The sequence below is a fragment of the Fundulus heteroclitus genome, chromosome 9 (genome assembly GCF_011125445.2).
Source record: "Fundulus heteroclitus isolate FHET01 chromosome 9, MU-UCD_Fhet_4.1, whole genome shotgun sequence".
Taxonomy (NCBI): domain Eukaryota; kingdom Metazoa; phylum Chordata; class Actinopteri; order Cyprinodontiformes; family Fundulidae; genus Fundulus; species Fundulus heteroclitus.
The window spans coordinates 25,525,108-25,544,164 of NC_046369.1; the positions used below are offsets into that span (position 1 = coordinate 25,525,108).

The 19,057-nt window shown below is 38.7% G+C and overlaps 1 protein-coding gene across 1 annotated transcript; it reads left to right on the top strand.

The window, feature by feature from the left end:
- On the top strand, positions 1 to 18,106 carry tmem59l (transmembrane protein 59-like). Its single transcript, XM_012864863.3, has 8 exons — positions 1 to 312; positions 1,507 to 1,612; positions 2,087 to 2,181; positions 2,382 to 2,534; positions 9,457 to 9,562; positions 12,059 to 12,173; positions 12,700 to 12,817; positions 16,271 to 18,106. Exons 1-8 carry the CDS (start codon positions 142 to 144, stop codon positions 16,427 to 16,429), a joined length of 1,023 nt encoding a protein of 340 aa, XP_012720317.1. The 5' UTR covers positions 1 to 141; the 3' UTR covers positions 16,430 to 18,106.
- Positions 18,107 to 19,057: the final 951 nt, after the last annotated feature.

Here is a 19,057-nt window from a genome sequence, read left to right on the forward strand (position 1 = left end):
TGACGCCACGAGCAGGAGCAGATCGGAAGAGCAGCAGACAGACAGGACCCAAGCCGAGGCAGCAGCAGCACCACCGCCGTGATAGGGAGCACAGCGCAGGTTGAAGGCCGACTCTCCGCTCTTCTCTTCGGGCTCTCTCCAATGCTGCGGCTCGGCGGCAATATGCGCGGCTTGTTCCCCGCCCTGCTCTCGGTTCTTCTCGCCGGGCTGGCGGCCGCTGCGTCCTCGGATCTGTTTGACAACCAGCTGGGTGACATCAATTACTGCAAAAAGCAATGCCAGCTCACCATCAAAAACAAAAGCCCCGCTAAAGTAAGTTATTCCCGTGCGCTCGGCTGTCTTCGCAGGGAATTATTGCGTTTGGGATGGGGGACAATTAAGCGGTCATAATACTTGTTGTTGTAACCTACATTTCAACAGCGACACAAGCATCTTCCATAACGAGCTGTGTTTTCGGTAAAACGCAGCCCGGTCAATGTGAGTAGCTATGATAAACACTTTTCTTTTTGCGCAACCGGATTGGATATTTCTCTGCATCTTCGTGGAATATGCAGCGCGCACATTTAGGCCGAAAGGATGCAGCTCATTTTCGCCTGCACCCGAAAGGCAAGCCCAAAAAGGACTGCATCCTGGCCCATCCGCTGATTTAACCTGCTCAGCACTGCACCAGCGACCGATTAGGGTCTGGTGTCACGGAGGCACCATTTGGCGATCGTTTAGGTTGGATTTCCGCTGCGCACACGGAGGCCGAACTGGAGCCGAGCAAGATGCGGGAGGAATCGGTGGAAATTTTCTTGCAGGTTCTTTGATTTAATGCAGTTAAATCTGCAGCTTGGGATGCTTTCATCCGCTCCCCCCTCCCTCCCTCCCTCCGCTTCTCTTTTGCTTTCAGGTGCGGTTCAGACGTCCTGCAAGGCTGCGAGAAGCAGACCTGCAAAGCGGATTTTAGTTCACCGCTGGAGAACTGTGATGCAAAGGAGAAGTGGGATTTTGTAATGCATATTAATCGGCCCGCTTAGTCCTCATATTTTAGAAAATATATTCAAAGTAAAGGTAATCGTTGTTTGCTGGGGTAATGAACACGGTTATTGTTTTGACTTTCTCCGAATCAGTAAAGAAACCTTTCTAAAAGATGCTGAATAATCTGCAGTAAGATTTAAGGGCATCTCTTTGTCTCTCCTGTGCTCACAGGAGGACACTAGAGGGCACTGTTTCTCTGTTTAGCGGAAAATTTTGAGACACTGTCTCCCCCCCCCCAACTCCCTCTATTCCCACCATCACATTAAAGCCTTCACAAGTCTAAAACTGCTAGCTCATTACTGCTGCTTTCCCCTGACACTGTCTTGAAGCCTGCTATAAACTGAATATGAGAGGCCATAATATGACAGCCGCACTGTGTCATTAACAGATGCCGTGCTCCATCCATGTCACATTCCCAAACAAACTTAAGTGGACTTTCTCCAGGGGACGTTTCTAATTTTGCATCCCTCTCTGTCTGGCTGGTAGGACTCCATAATGAACGCCTGTCACCGCGGCTGCCGCCTCTACTCCATCTGCCAGTTCGTCAATGGGGACGCCGGCTTTAATACCAGCAAGGAGGAGTGTCAGGGAGGTGAGTCAGTTTGGCGGTCTGTTTGCGAGACCGTCGGTGCAGATGAGTTTGATGAGTCCAGTCGAAATACTTTCACGGAGTTTGCATCGAAATATGCAGACTGACATCTAAGCGACCGACATCTCTCCTGCGGTTCGTTTTGGAGATTTGCATAATTCCTGCAGGTTGGGTAGATATTTTCTTGACATAAGAGGTTAGTCGCCCCTGTTTCAACTGCCATATTGAAAATCAATGAAGTGATTTGCCATCCAAGCTGCAGGTGTTCGGATTAAGTACCAGCAATGGGGGATTCATCTTCTCTGCAGGAACTAGCAGATGCAAATTCTCTCCCAAATTATTGTCATGCAACCTGTGCAAAACCCTATAACTGTGGAGTTAGATGCTTTTTTCTTGCTGCTTTCCTGTCCTTGCCTTTTTTGTGCTTTATTTTATTTTTTTATTTTTTTACATCTGTCCTTCTCTTTTTCTATGCAGCTTGCCAGGAGGCATACATCAAGCTGCTGGAGCAAGAGGCCTGCAGCACCGGCTGCGCCAGCCAACCCTCTGAACCTGAGATCATGAGGAGGAAGGTGAGAAAGGCTGCACTGCACCCAATAAATTCATGCTCCCCTACCTACGTGCACTAAATGCTGCTTTCAAAGCCAGAATGACTCACCAGCCACCTCTTAAATTACCATTACAGACCCGTTTGCACACACACAGAAGCACAGCTGAGGTCAGCCAGTCTTTTCTTGTCCAACTGTTTGAACTGTTTTTGTCTCCTTCGCAGCTGAGGGCCATGACCCTGCGCCCGAAGCCCCCCTCTGTGATGGAGGCCGTGTCTAGCTGGTGCAATGACATTGTGAGCTCGGCCCAGAGCTTCATTTCCTCCACATGGACCTTCTATCTGCAGGCGGATGATGGAAAGGTTGTGGTTTTCCAGGTAATGTGTTTACTCGGCAATTTTCCACTATGGTACAAAATGACTGACTCGCCAAATAGTTTTTAGATATTTTACTAGTTTGCTAAAGCTTTTCAAACCCAAGAGACGATAATAATAATAAAAAATTAATTCAAATCAGTTTATGTTGATACCATATTTATTTATATAGCACTTTAAACACATGTTGTTGACCAAATTGCTGCGCAACAAGTAAAATACACGACAAAGATAAAAACGGATAAAATAAAAAAAAGGGATAAAATCCCCCTCCCACACACAAAAAAAGCAAACAAACAAAAATTTATAATATCAGTTCACAGAAAATATCATCTTTAGCCCCCCTTCAAGACAAAAATGTCCGATTCATATTCTATTTTGTACCGACCAATTTGGTTGAAATTCAGTTCACATCAACTTCAATGAATTCAGAAACGATCCGGTCCAATAAAGAGGTAAAAATCTAACCGTTGCACTGTGAGAAGTGTTTCCCAAAGTTCTTCTGTGTGTCCTGTATTTTTGTCACACTCAAATATTTCAGATGATTAAACTAATTTCAGGATTATACAAAGATGACCTGAGTACAAAAAGCTGTTTTTGTATCAGGAAACATAATTTCCCTCCCCTCGGTTAATCATGAATTAATTGCGATTAAATAAACTTTTTATTCCATTTCCTTACAATTCTCAAGCTTGATTATTTCCAGAGCTGTAAAATGGAGAAACCACTTAAAAATAACCTGTCTGACAACATGAAGTATGCCAAAAGATGTCAAAAATCCAAAAATAAGAAACAAAGTCATGGACATCTATCAGCCTGGGAAGGCTCCCAATGTCATATGGAAGACTTTGCCACCCACGTAAAACACAATTATCCACGAATGGTGAAAAGATGGAGCACTGGTGAAGCTTCCCAGGAGTGTCCAGCCAGCCAAAATTACTGTAGGAGTGCAAAGACGGCTCATCCATGGGGTCACCCGGAAACCATGAACAACATCTGAAGCTCTGCAGGTTTCACCTCCAGTTAATGTCAGAGTTCATGATTCAACGATAAGGGAGACCGTGAATAAAAATAACATCCATTTGTTGGTCAGTGAGCGTCTTTATGAGAGAGACTTTTTGTTTTACTCATATCCGTTTATAGTGCTGTATAAAAACAAAATGCAAAATAGTTATTTTTTATTTCATATGGTTCTAATCGGGCCTTTAAAGGAAGCAGACCCTTATAGATTATCTGACTCTGCTTCCTGTTAAAAATTGGGAATTGTACCCTCGACCTAATGCCTGTCTGGAGGTTGGATGTGTGCCAGCAGCTAACATTCCCCATATAGGAGTCATCATGTATGTGCAGCATGAGTGAGCACACGGCTGGGCAGTGAAAGGTGGCTAAACTGTGACAGTGACAAGTTGTATTTTTTTTTTTTTATTCTCACATCACTCTAAAGGTTTAAAAGCATCCTCTACATTATGTGATAACGTTCATTGCTATACATGCATATTTGATCGCCTCACCGGGACCAAACTGTGGAGGAGTCACATTACAATGGAACTTAATGCACAATTTAACAGCCAGATGACCACTAAAAATAAAGTCTGCATGAGACAACTAGACGAGCACAAGTTAATTCTCAAATTGTTGTTTTACTTTAAGAAACCTCTATTGTAAGACTTTAAGAAGCAGCTTATTACACACATTCTGTACGTTTGTACTTCCATTAAACATTGTGCTCAGCTCTTTTTGGCATACTCCTTTGGGAATTGGGTGTATTTTCCCTTCCAGTTTGGATCCAGCTTAAAGATTCCTCACCTTTTAACTTTGAAAAATTGACAGGGGTATTACAAATGGAGAGATTCAGATATGATATGATAGACAAGCCCATGTCTTTTTTTAAAAAAGATCTGGCAGCCATTTTTGGACTTTCTTGCTCAACAGAACTGTAGTCTCTCCTGATTCTGGATATATGACTTTACAACTTGCTACCCTTCTCGCTCTTAGATAACCATAATGAAATGTTGGTAAAAGAGAAGCACCAGTGCTTTGAATAATGGTACATGGCCAACTCATTTTCTTTCTTTTTTTAATTTAATTTCATTATTTTTTATGCAACTCTAATGACCATGTCCCTGTTTGTTCTTGTTTATTGAACTGAAAAATCTGAATAAACAAATATAATAATAAAAAAAACTTTGAAAAGTAAGGTTCATGCAGCTTTTTCCTACAAGCATGCAATTGTTGTTTTTTAGACGAGTTTCAAGAATCTTAACAAACTAACGTCAACTCAGTAAAACACCTACATATTAAAGCTATAAAAAGATTTGCTTCGTTAAACCACCAGGCTGCACAATCACACCCTGCATTTTAAAAAGCTGACCAGAAAACCTGCATCTCTGTCAAGCAGTTTTCTGTTTCGATGCGTGGATGACAGTTTTAGCTGCATAATTAAACGTTTCAGAGGAAAATGATAGTGTTTATGTACTCTAACCCTTGCAGAAGTACTTCTGTATGAAAAAGAACGCTCTTCATTTGGAAATTCAGTATTACGTGTGAGACTCAGCGTGCTGACTAGGCTGTCGAACGTCACGTCACAGAGAGCAATGCATTCAGCTCAGAGTTGCTTTTGGACTCGGTGATGGATGTGTGCTCTTTGTGGCAATTTGCATGCAGAACCAGATTGTTAGGGGAAGCTTGCCTCAGCAGGGCAGTAGTGAAGCTATCAGGGCTACGTTTAAAGCTTGCAGCTGGTACGCTGCCAAAAATGTGACAGGTTCAGACTTAAAAAAAAGTGAAATATCCAACATGCTGAGGGATGGCAAAGGTGAGAAACGCTCTCTGAAATACAAATTAGTTTGTGAATAACAAGAAAATGCTGACAAACTACATGCAGCTCTTTGTTTGGCTGTCTCTAACTTTATGTTTTAGGAAGAAAAATACATTTGAAATAAGATACATATTGCAAAACAACCTAAAAAAAATCCTTGTCTGTCATTAAATCAGAACATTTTTCTCCTGTTTTAGTACAGTATGACTACGTATGACTAAGAATAGCTTCTTTTTGCCAAAATTCCGGAATAATTAGATAGAGATGTTTACACACACTTTCCTAGTATTTGGCAGATTTGCCTTTTAAACTGTAATACTTGGATAAAATATTTTTGGTATGCTTCCCCTGGTTTGCTGGACCTAAGGAGCATTCCTGCGAAGGACTAATAATAATAATAATTATTATTATTAATTATTATTATTAATAATAATAATAATTATTATTATTATTAATTAATAATAATAATAATCCATCCATCCATCCATCCATCCATTTTCTAAACCGCTTAATCCCTCATGGGGTCGCGGGGTTGCTGGTGCCTATCTCCAGCGTTCAATAATAATAATAATAATAATAATAATAATAATAATAATTTTTATTAATTATTATTAATAATAATAATAATAATAATAATAATAATAATAATAATAATAATAATAATAATAATAATTATTATTATTATTATTATTATTATTATTATTATTATTATTACATACTGTTGTAAGGCTTGGTGCTGTTTTGTTTAGCTAAACAAGGTCTGTGCTTCAGAGTAGTGTCACCGTGGTTGAGCCTGCAGACTTTGTAATTCCCCCTCATCACCTGATTTGACGGCTCAATTAATTGTGAGCAGGATAGTTTTTAAAGAACTATAAGATCTGGAAAGTTTAGGAACACACAATTATCGGTGCTGCTGCACTACTGACTCAAAATCCCTACATTTTCTCTGTGTTTGCCAGAGCTAGAGTGGACTATTGAGACGCAGAGCATCCAGCACAGGGGTCTCAGACCCCTGTCCTCAACTGCGAGTCTCCTGCAGCTTTAGATGTGTCCCTGTCTTACCCCACCTCAGTCAAATGATGAGGCCATTAGACACACTCTGTAGAACTGGACGCATGCTCCAGAGGCAATTTAGCCACTTGATTCAGGTGTGTTGGACTAGAGGCCATAATCTCAAAGTTGCAGGACATTCGAAGACTGAAGTTTGCGATCCATGATATGACAGACTGATACGACCGGCAGGCTCAACCGATGGAACTTCATACAGTTTTATGTCAGACAGCGGGTTAAAATGGTTATATTTATTAATATGTAAACATCTGATTTCAACTTTATGTGTTTAGTAAAAAAAAAAAAAAAAACACTCAGCAATGTACAAAGTATAGCCAGGAAATACTTATCTAAAAGCCATGCATCCTCCAGATAACTCCTCCTATCCCAACTTTAACCCAGACTACGTTTGGCTTTTCCTCTGTTAATGCTTGACTGATGATCATTTCAGTCTACAGCACATTCAAATCTCTCCTATACTCCTTTGTCTCTCACAGCATTGTGCACTGGTGCTACCCCTGGCTTCAATGCGCTCGGTCAGAAAAGCATGACTCATGAGAGTTACACTAAACTCAGCTGTAAAATTGGCTTTTCATTTTACCGTTTTGGGTGGAAAGCTAACCTTTCATTTCTCCACGGTGACTGCAAGACGTTGCAGCACTTTGTTATCTAACTAGTGATTGAGTTTGTTTTCAGACCAACATACCAGTGCTACTAAAGGAAGCCCAGAGCTAGATGAAACACATAAATAACTATATGAAGAGGGGAATAAAGCGACTGGGTGGATTCAGACTGCAGTGGGAGAGGATTTACTGTCGTAAATAGGTGCACATGTGTGTGTTGTTGCTGAGACCAGCAACGCTATTATTAAAAGCGACTGCGGTTGCTGCTGTGAGGGAAGGAGGGTCAGCAGTGGAGAAGAAAAATCCTTTTTTAATGAGTCCTCTGGGTGAACCAAAAACACAACAGTGAAAACAATGAAAACAGTGACGACAGGCCATCTGTGAGTTGAAAGATTTATTTTTTAGAAACCACCACAGTACTAACTTAAACACCCATCTAAGTGTGTTAACAGAGAAAAACAGAGAAAAAGTAAGTAAATCAATAAAACTTTATCATTAATGAGGTTCAGGAAAAAATATTAGTTTGTATAAAGTCCAAAGGTTAGATGGAAATTATAATAATTACCCATGAATTATTATATTTAATAGTTCAGAAAATCCAACATTGCAATTTTGACAGATAAAAAGATAAGCCGAGTGAGTAAAAGTGCAGTTTTCCAATGGTGATTTCATTTGTTAAGGGGAAAACGTTATTCAAACTAACCTGGCCCTGTGTGAAAAGTCTTTCGTGGGATTGTTTATTTCAGAAAAAGAGAAGCTTCAATTTAAATGAATTGTCTCAATTGCTACCAAGGAACTGAATAAAGTTGATCCAACTTAATTTATTCAGTTTACAAGTTGTCAAGTTAAACCATCACAAATAAATTAAGTTGGGTAAACTGCGACTGTCGATGTGATCTTTTCCTAATAAACTCTGTTAGATTCCACTTTTGTCTGGTTAGTCCTCAACATATTTTACCAAAAATCTTTTTTGTAAATTAAATCTGAATCAGGACTGTACTTTACCTTAATAGTGGTCTCCACCTTAAAAGGTGCACAGCCACGCTATTTGACTTTTTTTTTTTTAAATGTATACGTCAGTAGCTCACTTTGGTTATGTACAAAGTTTTTATGAAAGATTGTCACGTCCTGCTGGCGTATTAGCTTTTATTTTGGTGTTTTATGCTTTGTTTTTTCCTCCGTTTGTTAGTAAATAAAGCCTTTTCTGTTTATTTACAATTTTATCAGAAGTACAACATTGCACATATACAGCAGGGAATAAAACAAGGAAGCAGCTAATGGCTGTTAGCATCTCCAGGTGAAACAATACAGAATAGTCCAAGATGTAGTGAAAAAAAAAACGGATAAAAATATGTGATTCCAAGAGGGAAAAGACTGGAAAGTCGCTGGGAATACAGTATGAACGTACCTGTTCACCGAAGCAGATGCTAAACCTGCCTGTTGTTCAGATGTGACCACAGAGTTAACTGACGTGACTAAATGTTCTGATATAAGGCCCTTAAAGTTGCTGTAAGATTGTTTTATTTAATAAAAAATGGTTGGACTTCGATCACGGCAAGATGCAACTTTACAGCGAGGCATTTCAGAGGGTCAGGCTCGGTCCGGCATCATTTACAATTGATTTATTAATTAAGCAAACCGGCATTGTGATAGTTCTGTCGCTAGATGGCGCCACATCTATGTATATCTGCTAATCGCGTCCAGCGCTGGGGCTATTTTTATCCACAAAAAGGACCATCAAAACATTATCAGGATGAAGGCTTGGTGTATATAACCTTATTTCTTCATGATAAAACGTTTTTTTTGTCTTTTTTTAAAAAGCAAATAATGTGGCTATATACCTTTGAAGCTCTCCCGTGAATGCCATTTTACCCAGTCTCTTTCTTACTGATAAATCAAGAACTCTGTGAGGCCTGCAGAACTTTACATATTGTTTGGGGTTTTTGTGACCTCCTGGGTGAGTTTATTCTATTTGTGGAAAATGCCTCTTACTACATGTTACTGAAGTCCAAGAGGCTCAAAACATACCCGAGAAAAAAAGGTTTTAACACAATATAATTAAATCACAGTATGCTGGCCATAGAGAAAAAACTCATAAAACATTTTATTACACGCTGACCTAAATGTAATATATAATTTCCATGGAAAGAATATCATCATACGTTTTTTGCAACCACAGACAGAAGCACTAATCCCAATATTGAGGGATAAGTGCTCTTCCATTCCATACAGTTTACAGATTAGGATTTATGCTATACATGTAGAACAAGCTTAAAATGCCTGAAACATTAATAATATTACTTAATGATGTAAATCTACATATTATTAATACATATATTTTGAGTTCTCTGCATGCAGTTGGTTGAAGCTTTGTGTCTGTATTAACCCTACTACAGGCTAAATCTCTTTCTGCTTTTGCTTAATTTGTCTTCAGAGCCAGCCAGAAATGGAGTACACTATGCCTGAGCTGCAGGCTCCTCGATCCAGTGTGGCTGACAAACCTTGGCCTCAGGTCCACTCCCACACACAGAGACCCCATGGTAGGAACATTTTTACAATACACACTTACAAGAAATAACAATTCAGGAGCATTTGCACAGCACACTACAGTGGTATTCCCATAGAGAGCCTTACAAATAACTTTTTTTCCCCATTTTTTCACCTTAGAATATAAAACATTAAGTATTATAGTAGCCTAGCTGTATGTTTAGGGCCACTGTCTTTTTCAACCCCTAACAGGTTTCCTTGCAGGATTGTCTTGTAGTTAGTGGTGGCTGCTGAAAAAAATGATAGTGGTGATGATGGTGGTAGGGGGGCACTAGGGGTTGAGGATTTCAGCACTAAACTTTACTAAGAAATATATTCATCATCAGACATGTTGTGCCATTAAGTTATGTAATGTTTAATAAATAACTCTCGGTCTGTTAGGTATTGTCTGATGAATATCAGCCCAAACAGCTGATATTAGAACAATAGTTGAAAGGGTGATTTCAGCACTGGCGTTCTTTTAACAGCAAAGTCTGCACACATATAGAATAAATGAGTGAAAACTTCTCTTGAAGTTCAAGAATTTATTAACAGAGACAAATGAACATCCAGAGAACACCACTATAGAATGCTGTTTATCTGAATTAAACATATATTTCAATCAACAAATCCTGTCTACTAGGCTAGTGAAACTAAACTAAACTACTGAGCAAAATTAAGATGAAAAAGAAGCTAGGGAACTATGTACACACAAAAGAAACAAAAGGACAAATAAAATAGCTGACATCCATCATCAGAATAATTCAGTGACTCCTGGTTCACTGCAGATCTAAGTTAGGGAGCCAAAGTTCATCTTAAAGAATATGGAATGAGGTTAAATTAGCTCAACTAATTTAGAACATTTGGTATGTGTTTAAACCCATTCACAATGCAAATCCTGAGTTAAACAAAACATTATTTGATAAAATAACATTTCAAAGAATGATTTGCTCAGTAAAATTCAATACTTAATGATGTACTAACGCTCATAGCACAATCGAATGATGGTGGAGCTAAACAAAACAAGCACTGTTTAAAATGAACCATAGTTACGTTTACTCGGTGGTAGCACTAATGTTATACAGGAAGCTAATAGTGCTATGATAGCGGACATTCGGCGCTAATTTAAAAAGACTTTTAAGCTCTATTTGGTCGTAATGAGCGAACCGAACAACAGAAACATTAATATCCCATCGATGTATAAAACCCTTATGAAAATAAAGCTTGTTGTAACCGTAAAACACACTCAAACTACATCAGCAAAGCTTTGTTTCAAGACTGCTAGCGGATGGCTTGGCCTGCTAGTTCCAGGTCAAAGTAAAACAGTAAAAATCATTGAAAGTAAACCTTTTTAAACTTTCCCTGCCAAACTCTGCCAACCCTGGCAGCGAGGAAGCTCTGCGCTGCGGGGGTTGCTGCACATCCTTTCCAGCGTGGCTGCGTTCGTTCTCTGGAGGCTGCAGCACGCTCAGCTCGATCTGAAACCATCTGGGAAAAATCACAAGGCTGGTTTCGGTATCGACGGATTCTTTACTCTGGCGTCTGATCACGCAGAAGACAGACTGCAGACCATTCCCAGTTGATCCCGTTTGTTGGTATTCGAACCCCGTGCGGGCCCATGGCTTGTCTCCCAAATGTAGACTTCTCCCTCCTCAAGGGTCCACAGGCAAAGAGAAAGATGAATGCGAGGGGCTTGGTACATAGCAGTGTTGGCGCCCCCTGCTCTGATGGGCAGTCCCCTGGCTGCCTGTAAAAGTCTCACATTTCAGTGGCTTTAAACTTACAGTCTGAATTTATTCCCTTGCCATTGAAACATGTAAATACACCCAAAATAAAATGGACTGCAAAAATCAAGAGTCAAACACAGTTTATGCGAGAAGAGATATGATAATCACTTTTATTTAATAATTTTGCTTACTTTGTCTATACCCTTTCCTGCAGTTTTGATTCTATTGACAAGCCGAAATTGGTGTTGCGCTGTTATCTTTCCATCACACGCAGCAGTTCGCAGTAGATGACTAACATTTTCTGTCAGATTATTCCCTCTAATTTGTGGAACTCTGCAGCTCCTCCAGTGTTTTCACAGGCCTCTCGACTGCTTCTCTGATTATTACTCCCCTTGTCAGTTTAGTTGGATCACCATATTGCTTTAGGTTTGGTTTTGGGCCATTTTCAGATGACGGATGGAACAGTGATGTTGTAATAAATTACACACAGATGGATTTTGTAGGGACCTTTGAAGGTGACTGGTTGTATAGGATTTTAAAGGGTTTTTACGAATGCTGCCTTTTACTTGTGAAAACTGTAGAAAACCATTTATTACTTTCTTTCTACTTCATAAATTATGTCTTTCTGTGTTTGTCTATGAAACATGAAAGCCCAACAGAATACGCTGGAATTTGTTGGTGTAATGTGACAAAATTTGAAAGAGGTGTGAATACTTTTTAGAGGAACAGTATATAATTTGACCATGTTTGGAAACTGAAGCTTTTTCTCTAACCACGTGGCAGGCGTTAAGGGACGAGGAGAAAAAGGCGCAGGCAAAGGAGTGGTCAAAGGAAAGCGCTTCATCCAGCACACAGAGGACCCTGCCACTGACCATGACTTCCTGGGCTGCATGTCAAGGTCAGATACCTAGCAGAAAAAAAAAACATTAGGAGTGAGGCGAAATTCTTGGTGACTTTAACTTCACAACTAAATTAATCAGAACTTCACACTATCTTTTAGATCAGATGCACCAAATCTTTCCCCTCATCTTTTGTTCTCTTTACACATGCCACATGCTTGGACTCAGTGTTCTGATTGTATTGTATCTTTTAATAGATAATGTTTGTGGGATCAGTCCACACTTTGACATGCATCTTTGTAATAATACTAATTATTTAGCTCAAAGAAACCTAAATCCATGGTTAGAACTGATGATACCTTCATCTGTGGAGACTAAACCCTGTACTGTACATTCAACTGCAGTTTATGAAAATAATATTTGCAACATAATTGACAGTTAGTTTATTTATTCTTTTTTGCATCTTAGCATTTATGCTAAAGTGTTTCTACAAATGTCTTCGTATTGAGGCTAGTTATGTATTTTCCGGTGGTTTCTCAGTGTTTCAGCAATGCCAAATTTTGTCTCCCCCTTTTTCTGTTTCAGACGTTCAGGCCTTCCGCGGTGGATTTTAGCTGCTTGTCTCTTCCTGTCCATCATGGTCATGCTGTGGCTCAGCTGTGCCAGCCTTGTTACCGCACCTGAGCAGCACATCAAGACGCAGGTACTGTTCAGAAAAATGTCTCCATGTTTTATCTACTGCGGCGTTCTCCTGTTCTGCCTGTAGTTTTTCATCACTGTTGCAGTGTTAGCGAAGCTCTTCAAAGTGAAGCAAAATCACACAAAATTTAAACAATGCTATAACATTAAATTCAGATGAATTGCGTGAAGATGTGTAAGATATTTTTGTGCCTTTTACTTTAACAACAGCCAGAGAGCAGGATTACAGTATTCATGTTTGCAGACTTTGCAGACTGTGTATTTCACCATCAAATTCTTGTTATGCAAGATGTACTTTAGTGTTTAAATTGTATTATGCCTTCTCCTATGTCCCACTCTTTTTTGCAAAACTCAGCACAGTTAATATGTAGAGCAGAAATCATCATTAGCAGCAGTTGTCACATACCACCTATTGTAAAACTGTTTGTATTGCTTGACTCCCTCAAAATGTGTCATATTGTCACCTCTGTCAACATAGCAAATACATTAGGGCAATACCTTCCTTTAATATAACTTCCTTTCACAAGTTAAATGATTTATAGGGCCCCAAAATATCAGGAAAGCATGTAATTGTCTTATCATTCCAGAAATCCTTCTCTGACAGCATTGGTTACAGCTAACAAACATTTTTTCCCATCATTACATCACAATACAGTACATTATGTGTCCATCATTCTCCATGAGCTTCAGCAACCCGTCCACCATAACCCAGTCATATTAAAAATGAAGTACACCCTCAAATCTGCAGTTTTAACATCTAAATGATCTTGTCTTATCTACATGCTAAAATTATTTAACCCCAAGTGTACAAAGTGCACATGACGGATTCCACAATTTTAATGTGCATTCAGCAAAGATGAACCATAAAACAGAACTGAGCACATTTTAATGCAGCAACCACGCTGGAACAGTTTACCTCTTCAGTTGCGTTTAGTCGACTTTGTGGACTCTTTTAAATGCAGTCAAACTTTCTTATTTAAACAGACGTTTTTGCTGAATATTTATTTAGATTGACGTTTTATTGTGTGTTACTTTTAGTAGTAATTTTGCTGGTTTGCTGTATAGGACTTTGTGATGGTTTTGTCTGTGAAAGGCATAACCATAAATAAACTTAACTTATGTAACATGATTACATAACAAATGTTTGCACCAAGACCAGTAAAAGTCTGTCCAACTGGCCAAACTAGTTATTGGCATGCAGAGTCTACAAGGTCCAAACAAATATTTTAAGCAGTTGTTTTTGATTTTGCACACATTGATATTCTGAGCCTGACTTGGATTTTAGATAAAAGTCAGGCTCCCTGCTAAAGTACAGACTTACTACCAGTTTATTATTCTCTGTTAAAGATCAAATGTTTGATAACTGAGGTGAGATATTTGTGCATGAGGTTAGTGGGCCACTAGGGCTGCAGCCTCTGCTTGAATGAATATCCCAATTCAAATAGAAACGTTGTCTTAAAAAATGTAGTCACAGCAAATAATAAATTTTTCCAATAGGGAACACAAATGTTCTTAGTCATAGATTAGAAAACATGACACAACAGAAGCCAAATCTCTAATGTTTAAAGACTCTTCTGCCAAAAGTCTTCGGGTTGTTTTTTGCCACATGGCAACCATGTTGATATGATGACTATTGTAGTGAATCTTTTCAATAGCTTCCAAAATTGGTATTGGTGTGAGTAACATTATTCACTGGTCACTTCGAAAGAAATGTTGCTTTGGTGTGAAAGAAACAATGTCATTTTCTCTGGTCCCCTCTCTGATCTGACCAGTGATGACACGTTTAATCATTTAACTGCTGGCTGTGTATGTTGTCTGGAAAACAATGTGGGCTACATTGATAATTGGTGACCATTTTGGGGAAAACCTGATCTGATTTGAAGAAACGACATCCATCCTACTTTGGACGGAGCCGCTCCTCTTTCTAGGAATCTGGCCAAAGCAGGAGGCAGTGTTGCAGATTAACGCACTTCTCTGCAGCTTCTGTACTGCTACCCACCCAATTACACCACTGAGGCAGAGTCTTGCCCACTGCCAAAATCAAACTAACCTAAAAGGAGCAAATTATGAAAATCTTACAGTAAAAAATGGTTTATTGAACATAAGATCTCTCTCAAAAAAGTACTTTTTAGCTAGTGACTTGATTTGTGATAGCCATATTGATTAAAGCATGGCTGCAGCAGGAGGATTATGTTAATATAACAGTTTTTTTAATCCTTTAGCCATCACCATCCCGAATGCTTCTGAGCGGTCAATATGACCTTGTGTATCTTCATGCTTACGATTCAAAATAAGGCAACTTCTACTCGGAGACAAGTGCAATACGATGACGTGACGTGACTTTTTTATTCTCTTTTCTCTATATTTTATATCCTAGTTTTAACTGATTAGTTGTTTTATCTGCAGAACTTCACCTAAATCTCATTGTGTGATGTTTCATTATTACAATGACAATGAAGATTCTATTCTATTCTATTCTGATCTATATATGAGTCAACTCTTCTATTTAACTGTTCACATTCCTCGAAGTACTGGGCAAAATGGAGGAGTAGCAACCATCTTTCAATCAGATGTATTGTTCAATCCCAGGTCAGGTAATAACAAATATCTAACAATTAGTTTTGCTCTTCCAAATTGCAAAGCACTAAAACACCTTCTGTTCGTTTGCATCGTCCACCAGAGCCTCACTCTAAGTTTTAAGATCAGTTCTCAGATTTCTCATCTGATTTGGCGTTGCCTACTGATAAGGTCATTATGTGGGGATTTTAACAATTAAATTGGGACTAAAAGGGATTGTCTAATTGAAGCCTTTTATAGAATGCTATATTCCATTGGCTTTGCTTAAAATATCCGCTGACCTACTCACTCCTGTCTTCATATTTTGGACCTTGTGGTGACATATGAGATTGATAATGAACAAACAACAGTATTTCCTCATAACTATACAGAAGCAATAACACAACAATATCGCCACTTCATCTTAAACTCAATATGCAGACTCTTTGCTCACCTTGAGATGCTAGATGCTTGAAACTGAAAGTGAAACTGACAGCATGACCACTTTCAGATAATTTCAACTAATGGTTTTCTGACCACTTTGGAGTACTAATCGCAAAATGGAAATGTCATTCCTTGGAGGTCAGTAGATATCTAAAATTTATTGAATAAATAGATAAAATGACCAGAGTGATATCAAGTTGGGGGCGCTGATAATTCCACACACATGCACAATTTTAAAGTGAGAGCACATCAAAAAAGACATACTTTAAAGACCCATAAAGACCTTATATTTCACTAATTCCCCTTCATTTTCATTTAGACCCATGCAACATGTATTTTTAAACATGCCAAAATAATGGGTAAGATATAGAACAACGTCATAGCAGTTTTAGAGATTTGCTGAGATCATGTTCTTTTTTGCTCAGTGCTAATTTCTCTTTTTCTTTGTGTTTCTTAGCTGAGTATCAATGGAGATAAGGAGTTTATGGAACATGTGCACAAGGTCAACCCTTTGCACCTGAGTCCAATGATAGCAGTCAGCGTGAAGCAGTCGGAGAAGATACAGGAGGCGGGACCACTTCCAGTCAAAGTTGACCTCAACAAAACCTGTATTTAGAGAGAAGTCTGCTGCTTCTTGTTACTTCTGGTAACCATGTGTGAAACATGTGGCCTGTCATCAGTGCACCACTCAGAGTTTTTAAAAAAAAACATTTAATCAAAAGAAATGCTCCATATCCTGTTATTCAGAATGATCAGTAACATCTCATGTCAGTCAGATGAGCTTTTTAGTTTTTCATTGTACAGTTCAGATTTCTGCAAGGTCATCCAGAGATTATCATTAATGATCTGCCTCGCTCATAGCTTTGCTGAAGAGGGGCAGCCTTGTCTCAGATCCACACACGAGATGAGCAGAGAGGATATATTACAGCTGAGAGCTCTGCTGTCACTTTTAATGTTGAGTTTGGACAAATGCGGCGATTCATGATAGATTTAATTTATCTCGTTCTCGCAGAGTTGGGATTAATTAAAACGGCTCGCTCAGACTCAAGAGATGAAAAGAAGTGGGAGAGAGGGGAGAGGAAGATGAATGAAAGGTGAGCAAAATACTTGACAGCGCTGCGGGAAACAAACACAGTAACAAATACGCAGTTTATGATCTGTTTACATAATCAACTTTATGAGCGCTTCAGAAATATCGCCTTGGCAAACAGCTCTGAAATTGAAAATCCTCTTCTTGACAGCGTTCTCAGGTGAGTAATCCTCACCGGGGACACAAAAACTAAATTAGCGTCTTTCTATAATCTAATTCCTGTGTGTGTGTGTGTTTGGGCAAATCTGCAATGGCACTCATTCATCTGTGGAGAACAAATTCAAACGACTGCATCTGGGCGTGCTGACTGAAAACGGGAAAGGCTGAGACCGTTATTTATTTTCTTCTCTATTTATTCTGAATCATTGACATAAGTAATCTGTTAAAATGTTACTGAAGTGCCATGGACATTTAATGCATCACAAAAGTGTAAACGCTTTTTGTGTGGAACCATTACAGCACAGACTTTACAGAGAAACACACAGGAGAAAGATGGCATCAGTTACTGTATTAATGTAACTATGATAATTATTATTATTATGGCTCTTATATCACTTCAAGACTTTGTAGCTGTTACCTGTACCATGTGCTTTCTAATAGCTGACTATTTTGTATGTCCTAGGAGCACATATTGAAGGATAACCCCTGTAATAATGTGTAATGCAAAGCTTTGAGCATACAGTAGACCTTTGTTATTGAACAGAGTTGCACAGTCGTAGAGAAGATCTTTTGTTTTCCTCTCATTGTTTTTGGTGTCCTGTGATGCTCTCTTTTTACCTCGGCTATGTAGACAGTTAACCGTGCATGCAAGTGGTGAATTTTTTTCTTTCTATTTTTTTTTTTTTTTTTTGAATGATAGTTTATTCTAAGCGCTCGCCATGCCAGTAATTCTCTACTGTGGACTTGTGAATTTTTTTTCTGTTTTTGTGTTCATATTTACAGTTAACCTAGAACATATAACAATGATTTATAGCAAAGACTCTTGATTAAAAAAAAGCCATCTGATCAATATATGTGCAGCTTCAAGCTGAAGGCTACAGGACATGACTTTTGAACTGTATTTGTTCCTTTTTACTGTTTATTTCCAATGAAATGATACAACATGATGAAATAAAGTGTTTCATTGTAAGTGAATAAAATATGCAAGTGGAGGTTTCTTTTTAATTTAGAAAGGAGAAAATTTAATAAATGGATAAATTGACATTATGTATTCCGTGTCTGTTTGTTTACACTTTTTTTTAAGTTTGTCTTCCCACATGCAATATGTTAATTTCTCACGTAAATGGGAGAAATGAATTGTGTTGTGCAAATGTTTCAACCCATTCCTAATTTGGTTTTAATTTGTGTCCCATGAAACCAGACTTTCTTGTTTACTTCAAAGGTCTTTGGGAGTTTGTCTTTGGACTTTGGCAGGGTTTCTCTCATTCGCTGTCTAGTCCTTATACCTGGACACAACAGTGTGTTAGAAAGTGGACAGTTGAAGGACAAAGAAGTCTCAAGCTTAAAAAATGCATAGATGAAGTGTCTAAAAGTCATGCTTTGAACAAAGGAAAAAACCCTGGCAAGATCTGACACCCAGCCTGAGGCATGTGTCATCCTTAAGTTGCCTTTTAATGGGAAATGGACTAAACTTTGGGCAGCACTTCTCAAGTGACCAACTTTTACACCAGAGCCACACTTGCCTGCAAATCGGTGGGGAACTTGCCATATCCAAGAGCACATTGACATGTAGCAGACGTGAAATCTGGAATCAAACATGCAACTTTCAGATTTCAAGACAACCACTCTTCCAACAGAGCCAGAGTCTCCCAGATTGTCTGTGGTTCCCAAACATGTTCCCAAACTACATATTCAGCACATACAAATTTTTTTTAGGTACCACCATCTCTACAGACACTCAGTGTTAATTATCACAGCATGATTACATTTTTGGTCATTTTGTTTGAATAAAATGTAATTATGTTTTAGTGGCATTTTAGTAATCTGTAGTCATTTTCGTTTTAGTCTAGTTCTTGAAGTTTAATTGACACCATAGAGGAGTGCCTATATTTACACCCTGGTGAAATGTTCCTCCTATTGTAGTAAGTTATATTTTGCAGTGCAAAGATAATTTTTTTGTATTTAATGCATCTTTATTTTGCTTACAAACTTTCA